Below are 18539 nucleotides of genomic sequence, written 5' to 3'. Positions count from 1 at the left end.
CACATCTGTAATCCCAGCTTGCAGGGGATGTAGGTGGAGTGAGTTCCAGGCCAACCAGAGCTATAGTTCCAGAGCAGCATTAGCTACAGTAAGACCATTTCAACACCCCCCCCCCATTAAGAAAAAGCCATCATAAATGCACATATACTGGAGTGGTGCACAAAATATGCAGTTGCGTGGTTACCTTGGACAGAGACCACATGGCTAGAGAACGTCCATCAGGTATTACCTACAATTCCATATTCTTTATATAAATATGAGGCTGGGTTTTTTCCCTTTCTTCGGGTAACCTTAGACAAAGAATTAGCAGACACAGTTTTTTTTCTTTCTTTCTCTCATTCTCACTGCTTCAGAAGTCTATAAGCACTTGACTTTAGCTTGGCTGAAGGTTTCACTGCAATGATTTAAAAAAAAAAAAGAATGGACCAAGAAAAAAAATGTGAAATTGGTTAATTTTAAGTATACATATTTTTAAATTCCTTAACTTTCTGCATAGATTGAAACCATAAAAACCTCAAAGACAAACTAATGGACCTGGACGGGAGGATGAGTTACATCTTCCTTTCTTTCTTCTGTATGGGGAGGTCAGTGTATGTATGTATGTATGTATGTATGTATGTATGTATGTATGTATGTATGTATGTATGTATGGATGTGTGTGTGAAAAGATTCTCTCTCTCTTACAGACACAGACACACATTATTTTTTGAGGACTCATCCATATCCTAGGCTAGCCTCTAACTGGCTATGTACTCGAGCATAGCCTCGAATTTATGATCCTCCTGCCTCCACCTTTAATTTATTAATATCCTATATTTTCTTTTCATATCAAATACTTAAATATCATTACCCTTATTTCCAGGAGGATTTGTTAAAAGATTAGCATAGTAACCAGTTAATAAATGTCCTTCAATTAACACATTATTCACCAAAGCAACTCCACAATATCATTTAAAATCTACACACAACTTATTCAAAGTAATTCTTCATTAAAAATATAAACATATGCTGACCTCATAGTGAACCACTGATGTTAATTCAGTTGAGGCTGTACCATATGTTACAGAAAAAAAAAAGCATGCACAGTTCCATCTAATTAAAATGGTAGGATTTCATTGGACAAAATAATTGTTTATTTGCTGCAAGACATTATGCACCAACAATCATTTGTCATTTAATAAAGCAGTAAAAATGATAGATTGAAAACAAAAACCCAGCAATTGGGCCTTGTAGGTGAGAACAAAAGAGAGAAAACAAACCAAAAAAACAAAACAAAACAAAAAACCAAACCTGTAATGTCAGAGTTACTAAGTTTTCCTTGTAGTTGTTTGTTTAGAAATTTCTTTTTAAAAGGCAAGAAAAATGGAAATAGCATGATTATAAAATTACTATGCTAGTGTGTGCAAGTTGTCAAATATGACCATATTTAACTAAGAAACACTGCCTCCTCCCAAAGGGAATGTGTTCCTGAGATGCCTGAGGCCCCCACTGGCTCTCATCAGAATGCAGGAGTTTTCAAATAACTGCTTCAAGTCCCATGAAGACCTAAGTAATGGACCTCCTGGTATCAGTTTTACCCACATGTAACTCCTGACACAATTACATGTGCCTGGAAAAACAGGTATACACATCCACCCACTGAAGATATAAGCCAATGTGTTTAATGTTCTTGGTTTCTCCAGTACTTAACTATGAGTACTAATGCCCTCTACAGTCACCCTCCAGTCACATGGCTGGCCAGGTGTCACAACTCATTATCACTGCTCAGCATCATCAGAATCCAAGAGAATCTCATACTATGTATTGCTGCCTTAGGAGACGATCAAGCTTCAAAGTGCAGTTTCTATGAGATGCTGGTCACCTTTCCACTACTATAAAGTCAAAAACTCATCAGCCAGGGGCTATCTGTATTGACTTTCAGAGCTTCAAAAAGAAAACCACAATAATAACTTATGGGAAATCAGGGTTTTATAATACATTTGGACATGAACAAAATACATTAAAAGGTAAACTCTTTTAAAGCACTCTATATACACTTGGCCATAAGCAAAAACAAAACCTGATACAGAGTTTGAAAAATAAAAGTCACATTATTTTAAAAATAAAATTTTAAAAGTTTGGAATATCTTTATTAACCAGAACTATCAGAATTTCTGCCTACTTTTCAATACCTAACTTTATATCCTCACAAAACAAGACTTGAATGTAAAGATGAGCTTGTCTTCCCAATCAGTTATCAGTAAGACATTATGCTTCTTTCAAGGGCTTATCAAAATGCGACCAGCTGATCTACCCAGTCTCAGGTTGCTGGCAAGAGATGAAGGCTTGCCTCCTTTAGAAACCAGCCTGTTCTGTCTATATTGACAGCAACACTCTAGTACCTTCTTAAGGCTAGTTTCCAATTCCCTAAATAACTGATTTGATCATGTTTGATTTTTCTTGACTCGAGGTTTAAATAAAATAGTTGTAAAAATTCACAAGGCAGTAGTATTCTGAGGTCCATATTTCATCCACGATCTGAAAATACATCCAGACATTAAGAAAAACATTATATTGATGTGATATAATTGACTATTGGTGACTAACAGGAACAAAGCTGCTCTCTTATTCTGGAGCTGAATGAAGCCTGGCTATTATATTTAGCATTAAATTAATAAAGTGTGCATTCTTTCCCTATAGATAGTGCTGTATGAATGTCCTTTTCAGGTTTCTTTATTAATATTCTAAGTGCAGTAAAATACTTCTAAAGATGACATAAAATAGTTTATGCTGTGTATGACTTTGAGTTTAGATGTGTTCTTGTCTTTGCAAACTAAAAATCAGGTATCTTTTGCCAAAAGTATAAAGAAAGAATGAACCTAGGGGGCGAGAGATCAACAATATGACTGACTTTTTATGTTCTTTTTTTTTTTTTTAAAGGACTCCTGATTTTACATGTGAAAATGCAAGAGTATCAACACCTCACAAAAATGTTTGAATTAAGGACTGAGAACAGATTATAACATGGAGGAAAGTTTCCTCTTAATAAACATTGAAGATATTCATCCCTAAGTAAAATAATAATGAAATATAATTCAAAAGGACAGATGTTATAAATTCTTCTGGGGAAATTTATGGATTCTATCCTTAGATTCTAGCACAGGTGAACATGAATCCTAAGTAGAAAGAAGTCACATCCAGCACCACATCAGAATTACAGTTTATTAGCAGAATAAAGTAGAAAATGGTCAGGTAAACAAATAATACACAACAAAGTGCACTAGAAATAAAACTGAGTAAGGCAAGATGGATAAGGTTCACAATATTGGGAAAGACACAAACTGGGAAAAGCAACTGTAAACATGGACATTTGATCACCAAATCCAAACAGTCACACAAGCCGTCTTTTGTGACTAAACAGAATTAAAGGACCTGTGTCAGGTGGCCTTGCTGGTTTCTCCATCCTGATTAGCTGCTGGTTCTAGAATCTCATTCATTCTTAAAACCTCTTCATAGAGCAAATAGTTCTGCAGACTTCTGGGAAGTGGCAACTGATGGATGAAAATGTCAGAGTGAAGGTGCTCTGCTTTTAGACTGGCCCGAATTTCCAAACGACAAAGATGGGTTAGGCTTGGAACAGAGGCTGGAGAAACAAACAAACATAATTTTCACTAACAGTGGACTGAATAAATGGTTGGAAAAGTAATAGCTCTTGTTGTGAAAGCATGACGACCTGAGTTTGAACTTCAGAAACAATGGAAAAGCCACAGTGGCGGCCAGCACCTCTTACCCAGACAAAAACAGGAGCATCAGTGTAGCTTGCTGGCTACCTCCAGATCCAATGAGAGACCCTGTATCAAGGCAAGTGATATACTAACATCCTCCTGTGGCCCCCAACATGTACACACTATCATGAATACTTACAAAACATACACATACACACAAGCAATACATTAAGATAAGCATCCAGCCCATTTTATACAATAAAAAAGAAACACTACGTTGCTTAGCTCATTTTGAAAGAAGACTACTGGTTCAGCATGACTACATGAAACGTGTATGTACTTTTTCCACTTGCTTGATCTCACTTCAATTGGTCACATACTCAAGTCAGCATCCAGAGACAGAAAAAATAAGTCTTTAAATTTTAATAATCTGACAACACAAGCTAACACTTAAGAAAACCCTAAGTAGAAATTGCTATTTCCCTCTTAGTCTGTTTTACTACCAAAGGTTCTGAACGTAACACATGAAACCGAGGGATGTGCAGCCTGACCATTTCCTCTTTGCATCTATGACAGAAAATAAAGTTTCAAGGTCTGTGAAGATGGCTCAGAAGTTAATAACATTAGCTGTTCTTCCAAAGGACCCAGGCTCAAATTGTAGCATCTACATGGTGGCTCACAACTGCCTATAACTCCAGTTTCAGGGGATCCACTACCCTCTTCTGACTTTAATAGGCACCAGGCATGCATGTGATACACAGAAATACATGCATAAAAAAAATCCAGAAAATTAAAAAAAATACTTTTTTTAAGAAAGAAATTTCAAAATCGGCACAGAAACAGAACATTCACTGAGTGTTCTCTATGCTACACACCCACCACATATTCTAGTTTTGTATTATTTATTCCAGGGTACACATACATATACATATACAGTTTTTGTTTGTTTCTTTGGGCTCCTAAAGTTATGTTGTACCACTGATCTGCCCCAGACTCTGGGATTTATTATCATACTTTAATAATATGGGAAAATGGAGGTTTAAAAAGAAATTTCAGGTGCACCATTCCTGCCAGGAGAGAGCTTGTCTCCAGGGAATGCTCTGACTCTGGGACTCAGGGGAGATTGCCATTTTCTCTCCAGTGACAGGCTAAGGCTGGACTAGCCAGGAGCACACAGGCCTAAGAAGCAGAAGAGGAGATGGCTCAGGGTCATTCCTTCTTCCATCTGTACCCAGGAGGTAGGGCTTTTCCACAGCCCTCTGTGCACTAGTCTTGCCAGGAGACAGCTGGTCTCCTAGGAGTGCTGACACAGGCTTACAGATCCACAGGAGGAACAAGCTCCAGCCAGAGACAGCAAGAACATCTAACACCAGAGATTACCAGATGGCAAAAGGCAAACACAAGAATCTTACAAACAGAAACCAAGACTACTTGGCATTATCAGAACCCAGTACTTCTGACACAGCAAGTCCTGGATACCCCAACACATAGGAAAAGCAAGATTCAGATCTAAAATGACTTCTCATGATGATGATAGAGGACTTTAAGGAGGACATAAATAACTCCCTTAAAGAATTACAGGAGAACACGGGTAAACAGCTAGAAGCTTTAAAGAGGAAACACAAAAATCCCTTGAAGAATTTCAGGAAAAAATATCCAAACAGATGAAGGAATTGAACAAAACCATCCAGGATCTAAAAATGGAACTAGAAACAATAAAGAAATCACAAGGGGAGACAATCTAGGATAGAAAACCTAGGAAAGAAGTCAGGAGCTATAGATGCAAGCATCACCAACAGAATACAAGAGGTAGAAAAGCGAATCTCAGGTGTAGATGATACCATAGAAAACATTGACAGAACAATCAAAGAAAATGCAAAAAGATCCTAACCCAAAACTTCTATCCAGGAAATCCAGGACACAATAAAAAAACAAAAACCAAAGGATAACAGGTATAGAAGAGAGTGAAGATTTCCAACTTAAATGGCCAGTAAATATCTTCAACAAAATTATAGAGGAAAACTTCCCTAACCTAAATAAAGACATGCCCATGAACATGCAAGAAGCCTACAGAACTCCAAATAGTTTGGACCAGAAAAGAACTTCCCACCATCACACAGTAATCAAAACACCAAATGTACAAAACAAAGAAAGAATATTAAAAGCAGTAAAGGAAAGAAGCTGGAGTAGCAATTCTAATATCAAATAAAATTGATTTTTGACGTAAAGGTATCAAAAAAGGTAAGGAAGGACAGTTAATACTCATCAAAGGTAAAATCTACCAAGATGAACTCTCAATTCTGAACATCTATGCTCCAAATGCACGAGAATCCACATTCATGAAAGAAGCTTTGCTAAAGCTCAAAGCACACATTGCACCTCACACAATAATAGTGGGAGACTTCAACACCCTACTCTCAGCAATGGACAGATCATGAAACTGAGCAGAGACACAGTGAAACTAACAAAAGTTTGAAACAAATGGATTTAACAGATATCTATAGAACATTTTATCCTAAAACAAAAGGATATACCTTCTTCTCAGCACTTCATGGTACCTTCTCCAAAACTGACCATACAATCAGTCACAAAACAGGCCTCAACAGATACAAGAAGATTCAAACAATCCCATGCACCCTATCAGATCACCACAGACTAAGGCTGATCTTCAATAACAATATAAACAATAGAAAGCACACATACATGTGGAAGCTGAAGAACACAAGCTGAAGAACTCTCTACTCAATGATAATTTGGTCAAGAAAGAAATGAAGAAAGAAATTATAGACTTTTTAGAGTTTAATAAAAATGAAGTCACAGCATACACAAACTTATGGGGCACAATGAAAGCAGTGCTAAGAGGAAAACTCATAGCTCTGAGTGCCTCCAAAAGAATCTGGAGAGAGCACACACTAGCAGCTTGACAGCACAACTCCAAGCTCAAGAAAAAAAAAAAAAAAGAAAAGAAAAAAAGCAAATATACCCAAGAGGAGTAGAAGGCAGGAAATAATCAAACTCAGGACTGAAATCAACCAAGTAGAAACTAAAAGAACTACACAAAGAATCAACCAAACCAGGAGCTGCTTCTTTGAGAAAATCAACAAGATAGATAAACCTTTAGCCAGACTAACTAGAGGGTACAGAGACAGTATCCAAATCAACAAAATCAGAAATGAAAAGGGAGACATAACAACAGAATCTGAGGAAACCCCAAAAAAATTATCAGATCCTACTACAAAAGCCTATACTCAACAAAACTGAAAAATCTGACTGAAATGGACAATTTTCTAGACAGATACTAGGTACCAAAGTTAAATCAGGATTAGATAAATAATCCAAACAGTCCCAACCCCCTAAAGAAATAGAAGGAGTCATAAATCGTCTCCCAACCAAAAAAAAAAAAAAAATCTCCAGGACCAGGTGGTTTTAGTTCAGAGTTCTGTCAGACCTTCAAAGAACACCTAATACCAATACTTTTCAAACTATTCCACAAAATAGAAACAGAAGAACCACTACCCAATTCGTTCTATGAAGCACAATTACTCTGATACCTAAACCACACAAAGACCCAACAAAGAAAGAGAACTTCAGACCCATTTCCCTTATGAATATCAATGGAAAAATACTCAATAAAGCTCTCACAAACTGAATTCAAGAAAACAATCATCCATCGTGATCATCTAGGCTTCATCCCAAGGATACAGGGATGGTTCAATATATGGAAATCCATCAATGTAATCTACTATATAAGCAAACGCAAAGAAAAAAAAACACACGATCATCTCATTAGATGCTGAGAAAGCATTTGACAAAGTCCAACACCCCTTCATGATAAAAGTCTTGGAAAGATCAGGAATTCAAGGCTCATACCAAAACATAGTAAAAGCAGTATATAACAAACCAGTAGCCAACATGAAACTAAATGGACAGAAACTTGAAGCAATCCCACTAAAATCAGCGACTAGACAAGGCTGCCCACTCTCTCCCTATATATTCCATATAGCGCTTGAAGTCCTAGCCAGAGCAATTAGACAACATAAGGAGATCAATTGGATACAAATTGGAAAAGAAAAAAGTCAAAATATCCCTATTTGCAGATGATATGATAGTATGATAGTATACTTAAGAAAAAAAAAAAACCACCAGAGAACTCCTAATCCTGATGAACAACTTCAGCAAAGTAGCTGGATACAAAATTAACTCAAACAAATCAGAGGTCTTCCTCTACACAAAGGATAAACAGGCTGAGAAAGAAATTAGGGAAAGAACACCTTTTACCACAGTCACAAATAATATAAAATATCTTGGTGTGACTCTAACTAAGCAAGGGAAAGCTCTGTATGACAAGAACTTAAAGTCTCTGAAGAAAGAAATCAAAGATCTCAGAAGATGGAAAGATCTCCTATGATCATGGATTGATAGGATTGATATAATAAAAATGGCCATCTTGCCAAAAGCAATCTACAGATTCAATGCAATCCCCATCAAAATACCAACTCAATTCTTCATAGAGTTAGAAAGAGCAATTTCCAAATTAATCTGGAAAGGCAAAAACCCAGAATATCGAAAACCATTGTCAACGATAAAAGAACTTCTGGGGGACTCACCATCCCTGATCTCAAGCTGTATTACAGAGCAACAGTGATAAAAACTATATGGTATTGGTACAGTGACAGGCAGGTAGATCAATGGAATAGAATTGAAAACCCAAAAATAAACCCACACCTATGGTCACTTGATCTTTGACAAAGGAGCTAAAACCATTCAGTGGAAAAAAGACAGCATTTTCAATAAATGGTGCTGGTTCAACTGGTGGTTAGCATGTAGAATAATGCAAATCGATTCATTCTGATCTTGTACAAAGCTTAAGTCCAAATGGATCCAGGACCTCCACATAAAACCAGATACACTAAAACTAATAGAAAAGGAAGTGGGAAAGAGACTTGAGCACATAGGCACAGGGGAAAATTTCCTGAATAGAACACAAATAGCTTATGCTCTAAGACCAAGAATTGATAAGTGGGACTTCATAAGATTGCAAAGATTCTGTAAGGCAAAGGGCATTGTCAATAGGACAAAAAGGCAACCAACAGATTGGGAAAAGATTTTTACCAACCCCACATCCTATGGAGGGATAATATCTAATATATATAAAGAACTCTAGAAGTTAGACTCCAGAAAATCAAATAACCCTATTGAAAATGGGGTACAGAGTTAAACAAAGAATTCTCAACCAAGCAATATCGAATGACTGAGAAGCACCCAAAGAAATGTTCAACATCCTTAGTCATTAGAGAAATGCAAATCATAACAACCCTGAGATTCAACCTCACACCAGTCAGAATGGCTAAGATCAAAAATTCAGGTGACAGCAGATGCTGGCGAGGATGTGGACAAAGAGGAACACTCCTCCATTGTTGGTGGGATTGCAAGCTGGTGCAACCACTCTGGAAATCTGTTCGGCAGTTCCTCAGTAAATTGGACATAGTATTACTTGAGGACCCAGCTATTCCCTCCTGGGCATACACCTAGAAAAAGATCCAACATGTAATAAGTACACATGCTCCAGTATGTTCATAGCAGCCTACTTTTTTATAATATCCAGGAGCTGGAAAGAACCTAGATGTCCTTTAACAGAGGAATGGATACAGAAAATGTGGTACATTTACAGAATGCAGCACTACTCAGCTATTAAAAATGATGAATTCATGAAGTTCTTAGGGAAATGGATGGAACTAGAAAATATCACCCTGATTGAGGTAACCCAATCACAAAAGAATACACATAGTACACACTCACTGATAAGCGGGTATTAGGCCAGAAGTTCGGAATACCAAAGCTACAATGCACAGACAACCTGAAGCTCAAGAAGGTAGACCACAGTGTGGATACTTCAGTCCTTCTTAGAACGGAGAACAAAATACCCATTGGAGGAAATACAGAGATACAGTTTAGGGCAGAAACTGAAGGGAAGGCCATCCAGTGACTGTCCCACCTGGGGTTCCTTCCCCTATAAAGTTACCAAACTTAGACACTATTATGGATGCCAACAAGTACTTACTGACAGGAGCCTGATATGGCTGTCTCCTGAGAGACTATGCCAGTGCCTGACAAATACAGAAGTGGATGCTCACAGCCATCCAATGGAGGAGCTAGAGAAAGGACCCAATGAGCTGAAGGGGTTTATAGCCCCAGTACCCCCAGAGCTCTCAGGGACTAAACCACCAGCCAAAGGGTACACATGGAGGGACCCATGTCTCCAGCCACATATGTAGCAGAGTATGGCATTGTGAGGAAATGCCCTTGATCATGTGAAGTGTAGGGAAGTGGGAGTGTGTGGGTTAGTGAGCAAGGGGAGGAGGGTTGGGATAGGGGGTTTTTCAGAAGGGAAATAAGGAAAGGGGATAAAATTTGCAATGTAAGTAAAGAAAACATTTAATTAAAAAAAAAGAAGTTTTAGTAACATTTCAAACATCACAAAACTGCAGAGCCATTCAGATCCATTTGATCCCAACACCTCTAAGCGTTGATGAGTATCTGATGTAGCCACCGGAGGATGCAAATTCTCAAAGAATAATCCATGTACATGTAACTGAGAACCACCAGATGACAGCAGCATAAATTTCTAAGATGAGAGTGTTAACTGAAGAAGATAATGTCCACAAAAACCAAAACAGCTAATGCTTTTATGTGACTCGATTTTTTGTTAGTAAAGAAATCTCGAAATCCTTGTGAGATGGAGCATTGACAAAGGAGCCAGGGCAGGAGCATCAACTCAAGTACCATGGAGAGCATGTCTGAGGACAACTAATATTGTTTTCTACACCCCCAGCTCAACCTGGTTAAAGCAAGCTCATTTTCTAACATCCCAAATTCACCATATCAAAACAACTCAAGTTATCTCAATATCTTATGTTTTAGTTTCTGTTTAGTTTACTAAAAGTTTTAAAAACAACTATCATTAGGAAAAAGTGAGAACAAAAGAATGGAAAGTAACCTTAAACAAAGTAGACTAATGATGTGAATATAAACAGTGGTAAAGACTCAGATGAATACTACCAATGCATGAAGGTTATACAAAGAGCCAAAGAAATACCATTGAATACAATCTTGAAACTTGGTTTGAGGATAGTGTGTTTGTAGAATTGTGGAAATTATACTGGAAGTATATGACATACATGTGACTTTGTAAGAACTGGCATCCATAGGTATAATGTAACATCTAGATAAGAATAGTGACGGTTTTGAAAACAAAATTAAAGTTTAAATGCTTTTGCTTATCTAACAATATTTATCATTTAGCATATACAATATATGATTGATAATACTGGGCAAAACTAGTTATCTAACACTGTTGAAGATGTAATGAAAAGAAAACACCTAAAGTCAATAACTAACTGGAATTAATTACATTGTCAATATATTTGGTATTAAAAAATCTATAGGAAATAAATTGAAATAAAACACTATGTCATCTCAAATACATGATTTTGTTTTCCTTCCTTCCTTAAGTGTAACTTTCCTATTCAGACATTATACCTTTTATATAATGATTATTTTACATAGCTGGTATAATAATATGTAACATTAGGTAAGTAAATAAATATGTGTGGTGTTTGAGTGTGTGTGTTTATGTGTGTATGCACTTGGAGGTCATCATTTGGATCTAGCTAACAACAGTTATATTGCTGCAATGTGGTAGGCAAATCATTTAAGCTTCTCCTAACAAATGTAGACTAGTCCAATTTATTTTAATAACAAGTGGATGTGCATAAACATGTTTAGATATGCTGTGAAGACAGGGCTCTAATGGTATAATCTGATAAGGCTGTTGACATTTAAAGAAACTTTAAAGCAGGAGTTTATTTGGGTTACTTGTAGGAATTTGGGTGTTCAAAAGCAGCTAAATTCCCTGGAAGTTTTTTGATCAAATTACACATCTATACCAGTGCAGTTTTATTGGAGTTAATGATTCACCCTTTATGTAACTTTTATGAGGGGACGGAGGGGACTTGGGAGGCGTTACTGAAGGGTAGTGAGCCCTGTGAGCCTTAGGAACTTCTCCTCCCTCTAGGAGGGGATGGTAATAGACCCAGTTTCATGACATTCACACATGGGTGATCCCAGCTGCTCTAATTAAAGAAGGTAATTTTCAAATCAACACTGAAGGGAACAAAGACACAAGAATATAGTCCATGATGCAAATCCAAAAGAAAATATTCCATGATAACATCACTAACTTTTCTTCATCAGCTCAAAACTGCAATTATTTTACATTCCAATTTCCTTTCCATTTCTTCTTTTAACAAGATACTCGGCAAATTAGTCAGGGCAGGATACAGGCATCCTGGTGATGTGGATGGTAAAGCCTGCCTAAGAGTAAATTGGAATTCATACAGTGGGAAGCCAGAATGTTGATGGTTGAGGTTCATCTTTACAGAGAATGTGGCAATATTAGTGATGAGAGAACTCTTACATAAAACAACTTGAACAACTAAACGGTTATAATCAGAGCAGTAGGAACCACATTTATGTTGAAGAAATAGGCTCCACTATAAAAAAGGGCTAGGATGAATTTCACAGTCTGGGCTAAATTGATACATATTTGTATGAACTTATAACTTTAAATACTATCAGTTCTGTTTTGACATATACCTTATTTTAAAACTATTATGTCATGAAAAATTGAGTTATGGAAGAACAAAGCTAGAATGTAAAACTTAAATATTTCAGCAGGTTCAATAAGGACACACACACACACACATCTTAGATAGGTACCTAAGAAACATATAGTACAGTTTACACATTAAATAGATAACAAATTGAAGAGTTAGCAAATGTGGGTATTTACCTTGAAAAGGACCTAAAGTTTTCTTGTATAAATAAGCATCAATAGAACTACAATTTTGGTGTTATTTTGAGGTGGGACTCATGACTCATCAATGGGAGGAGAGGCCCTTGATCCTGTGAAGGCTCTATGTGCCAGTGTAGGGGAATGCTAGGGCCAGGAATGGGAGTGGGTGGGTTGGTGAGCAGGGGGAGAGGGGAGGCAATAGGGGCAGGGGGTTTTCAGAGGGGAAACCAGGAAAGGGGATAACATTCGAAATGTAAATAAAGAAAATATCTAATAAAAAAATGGAAAAAACACAAAAACAAATTTTTTTCAGTTAAATTAAATTAAAATTTGTTGTATGTGCTAGTCTAATTACACAATGCCCACCTGGCACAATAAGTTGTTTTGGTTTTGTTTTCCAACAGGGTCTCATTATGATGTGGAACTCATTACATAGTCCAGGTAGGCCTCAAATTCACAAACCCACTATATTATGCACATAATAATATCTCCAAGCTATAAACCCTACAACTTACAACACTGCTTGCCTGTAGGATATACTGGTGCAATAGTGTTGGTGTTATTTTTTGTGTTGTTCATTGTTTTGATTTTCACCTTTTGAATTTCTGGAGAGAAAGGAAGAAGTTATGAAGGAGGAAAGAGAATGAATCTGAAGTTGAGTACATAGAGGGATGGAAACATCTGGAAAGAAATCAAGAACAAAAACATGATCAAAATATACTACATGAAAATCTTTAAACAGGGGAAAAAAAACTCCTAAATGATGCTGAGGACTGACCATTATTTATTACCTGTACACCCTCAAAAAGATTCCAGAGACTGGAATGCAGTATTTTTATTAAAACAAACACACACAGCTTGTCTTCATGTTCAGGAATTCAGCTACTTGGGTTTTGTAGGTTGTTTTGTGGTACTGGCAATTCAAGCTAGGACTGTAAACATGGCAGTTAACAGCACTGTCACTGATACACATGAGCTCCTTCCCCACTTCTCTCCATTTTTGAGACAGGGTTTTCATAACCAAACCTTGATGCCTTAGCTACTGTGATAGGCAATGCATTATAGGCATTCATAATGTATTCTTGCTGGAGCTATTTTAGGTTTAACTGAAATTTGATCTCCTTGATGGAAAATCCCATAGAAAATTACCTAACTCTATTCTAGAAACCCAAAGCCAATGCTTGACTGTAGAGCAGTGAGCTGTGCACACACAGCCTGGTCCCCAGTCGAGCACAGGCCTGGAACCCTGGTTACCCTAAGGGACAGCAGGTGTTTGGCCATGCCTCCTGTGCCCCTAGCTCTTGTCACAGCTACAGCCTCCCACAGCCAAGTCCCCACCCCCACAGAGAGTTGTGTGGCCTACAGTCATGTAGACAATGCCCCAAGCTCCTGGTATTCTGTCTGGACTCCACCCCCATAATTACCTGGCAATAGACAGATATGCTCCTCCCCACTGTTACCTGGCAACAGCAAGGATGGCCCAGCACCCTATAAAAGGAGTTACTTGCCCCTTCCTCTCTCTCTCTCTCCTCTCTCTCTCAATCTCTCTCTCTCTCTCCCCCTCTCATGTTCTCTCTCTTACCCTCTTGCTCTTACTCTCACCTCTCGCCCTCCTTCTCCGAACCCTTCTTCCCCCCACCACCCCCCTCTCTCCACATGGCCGCTGTTGGCCTCTGCTTCTCTACTTTCTCCCTCTCGCTGTCTTTCTACAATGAATGCCTTAAAACCATGGATTGCCTCTTCTCATCCGGATCCACCGTGCTGGAGCAATGGAGCAGGTTTCCCTCTAAAGAACTGCCAGTCTAACCTCCCGCCAGAAGGCCTCCAGCCATAGCTTCTGCCAACCCAAGCCACTGACTGAGCAAGCCAGACTCTCTCCCTTCGGCCCCCAGGCCAGAGTCCACCGAGGGTCCCCACTCTGTTCTCAGCTCTTATGTGACATCCAGTGGGTCTGTGGTGCCCAAGTGCGAGAACCTGACATCCCTGGTCTCCATGCGGCCCAGGGACCCCAGAGCCAGCTTTTCTGCGGTACCCAGCGGCTTCTGTAGTATCCCTACTCTGGTACGTCTGACCCCAGACTGTGCCTTCCTCACCCCCAGATCATCCCACAGCCCAATGCCTGCCTGGAGGTGCCATTGGGTTCATGCAGTCAAACTCCCAGGGTCCCCCTCGCCCAGTGGCCCAAGACTGGGCTGGACATGGGACACCATTTTTGACTTGACTGCTCAGAACCCCCACCCACAGGTAATAGCTTCTAGTAAACTGCTAGGAAATACCAGGATTTGTGTTTGCTATAAAAGCCTCTTGGTCTAAATGCTGGGGAGGTCCAGAATACCTGAGTGTAGTCCCAGCTGGCTAGAATGAAGACTTTCAGTTGACTATCAACTGTCTCTAATTGATAATCTCTGGTGAGCTCCCCAAAGTACTTTGGAGACCCTAGCAAGATCCCTAGACTAGACTCAGACAATTAGAGGCTTCAGAATCCCCAGGAGCAGGCAAGAGTGCACTAGCTAGAGAGTACACACCCTGACATGATCAGGGCCCCAAGAAAATCCTCTCTAATGGATTCTTGCCAAGTGTTCCAGGGGCACCCAAAAGATAAATCAAATGTCATCTGGTCTAAACACCCCTGGAGGTAGGTTTGGTCTGTAAGAGGTTCTATCTGGTTAAGACGCAAGAGGAGAGGTTGGATGCAATGTAGATCCTGTGTCTAGGATCTGTGTGAGACATCACTAGATTCCCCTAGTCTGTTCAGGTGTATGAATGTGTGGAAGCCACCCGCGGTTTTTACTATGTGTCTCTCTGCATGAATGTGTCACTTTCTGTGTGTTTCTGTGAGTTCTGCTGGTTGGAGAAAATCTTGGACGTGTGGAGTGAGCTGTCCTGGAGTATTCAATTCAATAACTCACTGCCCCCAAGGCAGTGCTCATTTCCCTCAGGCTCATGGGCCACAACAGGTGATGTACTTCCAGAGGCTATGATTAGAGAAAACCTCAAAGAAAGGAAAAAAAGGAGTTAGATGAAATAATTGGTATTAGTTTCCAACTACCTGGTCCTCATGGCCAACTAACTTATTATAAGCATCGTTATTACTGTTGAGGCTTACTCTGATCTAGCTAATGCTGGGACCCTGCATCCTCAACTGCATGACGAACTAAGGTACTGGCCAACTATGATTTGTTAGAACAGAATGAGTCAATGATTTGCCTCATGCCCATAGAAACAGAGGGGAACATGACGGTGCAAGACAGCGCAGAGGTTCCTCCATCTTGTGTTCTTGCTGGAATTATTTCAGGCTTAACTGGAATTTGATGTACTTGATGGAGAATCCCCGGAAAATTACCCAACTCTATTCTAGAAACCAAAGCTAACTTAGCTTCAGTGAAGTTGCTTGTTTGTGCAAACATCCCCCTGCAGCTCCTGTGCAAGATACCAGGACGTGATTTTGTCCTTTCAAAGTCCTTTGGTCTAAAGGCTTTGGGAGATGCTTAGGTCTGGAATACCTGAGTGTAGTTCAAGTCAGCTGCAATAAAGACTTTCAATTGGCTATAATAGTCATCTCTAGTGTGATGACCTGAAAGCTGGGATTTGAGACATGTCCAGCTCAAGTATTTCTTTTCCTTTTCTTTTCTTCTTTCTTCCTTCCTTCCTTCCTTTCTTCCTTCCTTCCTTCCTTCCTTCCTTCCTTCCTTCCTTCCTTCCTTCCTTCCTTCTTCCCCCCCCCTCTTTTTTATTTTTTTGAGACAGGGTTTCTTTGTGTAGCCCTGGCTATCCTCAAACTTTCTCTGTAGTCCAGGCTGGTCTCAAACTTAGAGATCCACCTGCATCTGCCTTCTGAGTGCTGGGATTTAAAGGCATATGCCACCATATCCCAGCATATATTTCTTTTTCATGCATAAAGTTAACAATATTTGTTTTTAACTCATTATAAAGTAACATGAGAACTCTTATATAGGTAATATCTTATTTGTTGATTTTAAAACTATCTCACTATGTAGACACAGGCTAGCTTCGCTATAAAGTTCAAGTTACCCGTGACATTGTGATATTTTCTTGTCTCAGCTATCTGAATGCAGAAATTCCAGGTATAAACCAGTGTAACTGGCCTTGGAATTGTATATATTACCACCTAAATAACAATCAAAACCTGTTTGCAAACAGGGGCAAAATCTATACATATCCACATGGCAGCCCACAACAGCTGTCTATAACTCCATGATTTGACACACCCCCACAGACAGATAAACAGACAAAACACAAAAGCACATAAAATAAAAATAAATAATCAAGTTTAAATAAAAAAGAAAGGTGTTGTAGGACAGGCTTTAAAACGAAGCAAAACAAAACAAACAAACAAACACATCACTGAAACACTACCACTGTCAATGAAATGAATAGCAAACAGCTAAACAGCTTTAAGTCATTCTCTTGGAAAATAATATTCTCCAAAGCTCTCAGACCTAAGGAACTAGAAAACAGAAAGAACACAAAAATTTGTAAGTAAAATGGCATGTTCAATTATGGATACATCATAATGTACGTTATGAAATAGTAATATCCAAATGGCTAATAGATATATAGAGCTGGAATCAAGAAAAGAGGTTGTAGCTAGAGAAAAGAACAAGAAGCACAAGCTACTAGTAAATATCTGATACACAGCACATCCAATTTGTGACCTCAAAGGGGTCATGACCCACAGGTTGAGAATCACTGATCTAGACACCTGCCCTGTGCTATGGCCTTAATGTATTGCAATAATTTTCCCATTTGACATTTATGCCCTTTTGGTTTTCTGTTCTCAAATTCGCTCTCCGACATTCTATCTGTTCTGAATAAATATCTGTTTTCTGATTATACAAATACATAATCAGAAAAGTATCTGCAAATACTTTGAGAATTACATACAAGAGAACTTTCCCACATTATCATTAAAGAAATCCTAAACTGGAACGCCAGGAGACTCCAAATAGAAAACTTCTTCAACAGAAACTTTCCTCACAGTCTGAGCATGGCTAAGTTCAAGAGCACTTAAGATTGAGAAAATTAACTAAAATGTAATTTTTAAAGAAATTACAAGACATTTCTACATAGGTATAGATTGATTTGTTAAAAACCTATTCAAACTGCTTTTGGAAAAGTTTCACATTACATAAAAATAGACACGAAAGAAAAATTTTCTCAACTTAAAACTCATAATCTCATAACATATAATCAAAATTAAATAAATCAGAGCAAATATATAAGAATACTTTGGATATAGTATATTTAAACTAGGTTTCTTACATAAAATAAAATTTATCCTGTTAACAAGAAATATAGGCATGGGGAGGGAATAGAGACTGAATGAATGGTCAACTTTGAGATCCATCCCATGAGCAAGCACCAGTCTCCAACACTATTAATGGCACTCTATTATGCTTGAAGAACGTGTCCTCTGAGAGGCTCCACCCAGCAGCTGACTCAGACAGACACAGACACCAAACACAGTCAAACAGTGGTTGGAGCCTGGGATCTCTTATGGAAGACTAGAAGGAAGGATTGAGGGCCCTGAAGGAAATAGAAACTCCACAGGAAGACCAACAGAATCAAGTAACCTAGAGCCTTGGGGCTCTCAGAGACTACACCATCAACCAAAAAACATACATGGACTGAACTTAAGCCTCCCCACTAATATAGGGCAGATGTGTAGCTAGACCTCCATGTGGGATCTGAACAACTGGAATGGGGGCTATCCCAAAGGCTGTTGCCTGTATGTGGGATATGTTCTTATAGTTGGGTTGCCTTGTGTGGCCTCAGTGGGAGAGGAAGGACCTAGTCTTGCAGACTTGAAGTACCAGGGTTGGGGGTGGATATCCAGCCCCCCCCCAGTGGAGAAGGGAGGGCTATGGGGAAAGAATTGTGGAATGGGTAATGGAGAGGGGGGCAATGAGTGGGATGTAAAGTGAATAAAAAAATTAAATTAAAAATAACTCACTGAGTAT

At 38.7% G+C, this 18539-nt stretch overlaps 1 protein-coding gene across 3 annotated transcripts in view; it reads right to left on the bottom strand.

The window, feature by feature from the left end:
• Positions 1 to 1954: 1954 nt before the first annotated feature.
• Positions 1955 to 18539, bottom strand: part of Asb3 (ankyrin repeat and SOCS box-containing 3) — a 148313-nt gene continuing 131728 nt past the window's right edge. For 2 of the 3 annotated variants that reach the window (XR_003949485.1, XM_006514771.4), the window contains exon 11: positions 3188 to 3622. Coding sequence is in view for 2 of the 3 variants with exons in the window: in XM_006514771.4 (XP_006514834.1) it covers positions 3417 to 3622 (206 nt within the window). In the remaining variant the exon portion in view is untranslated. Of the gene's footprint in view, positions 3623 to 18539 lie in introns of all 3 variants that reach the window. The other variant, NM_023906.3, reaches the window with a different exon arrangement.

The sequence above is a fragment of the Mus musculus genome, chromosome 11 (genome assembly GCF_000001635.26).
Source record: "Mus musculus strain C57BL/6J chromosome 11, GRCm38.p6 C57BL/6J".
NCBI classification, from domain to species: domain Eukaryota; kingdom Metazoa; phylum Chordata; class Mammalia; order Rodentia; family Muridae; genus Mus; species Mus musculus.
This window is presented reverse-complemented; position numbering and strand designations above follow the sequence as displayed.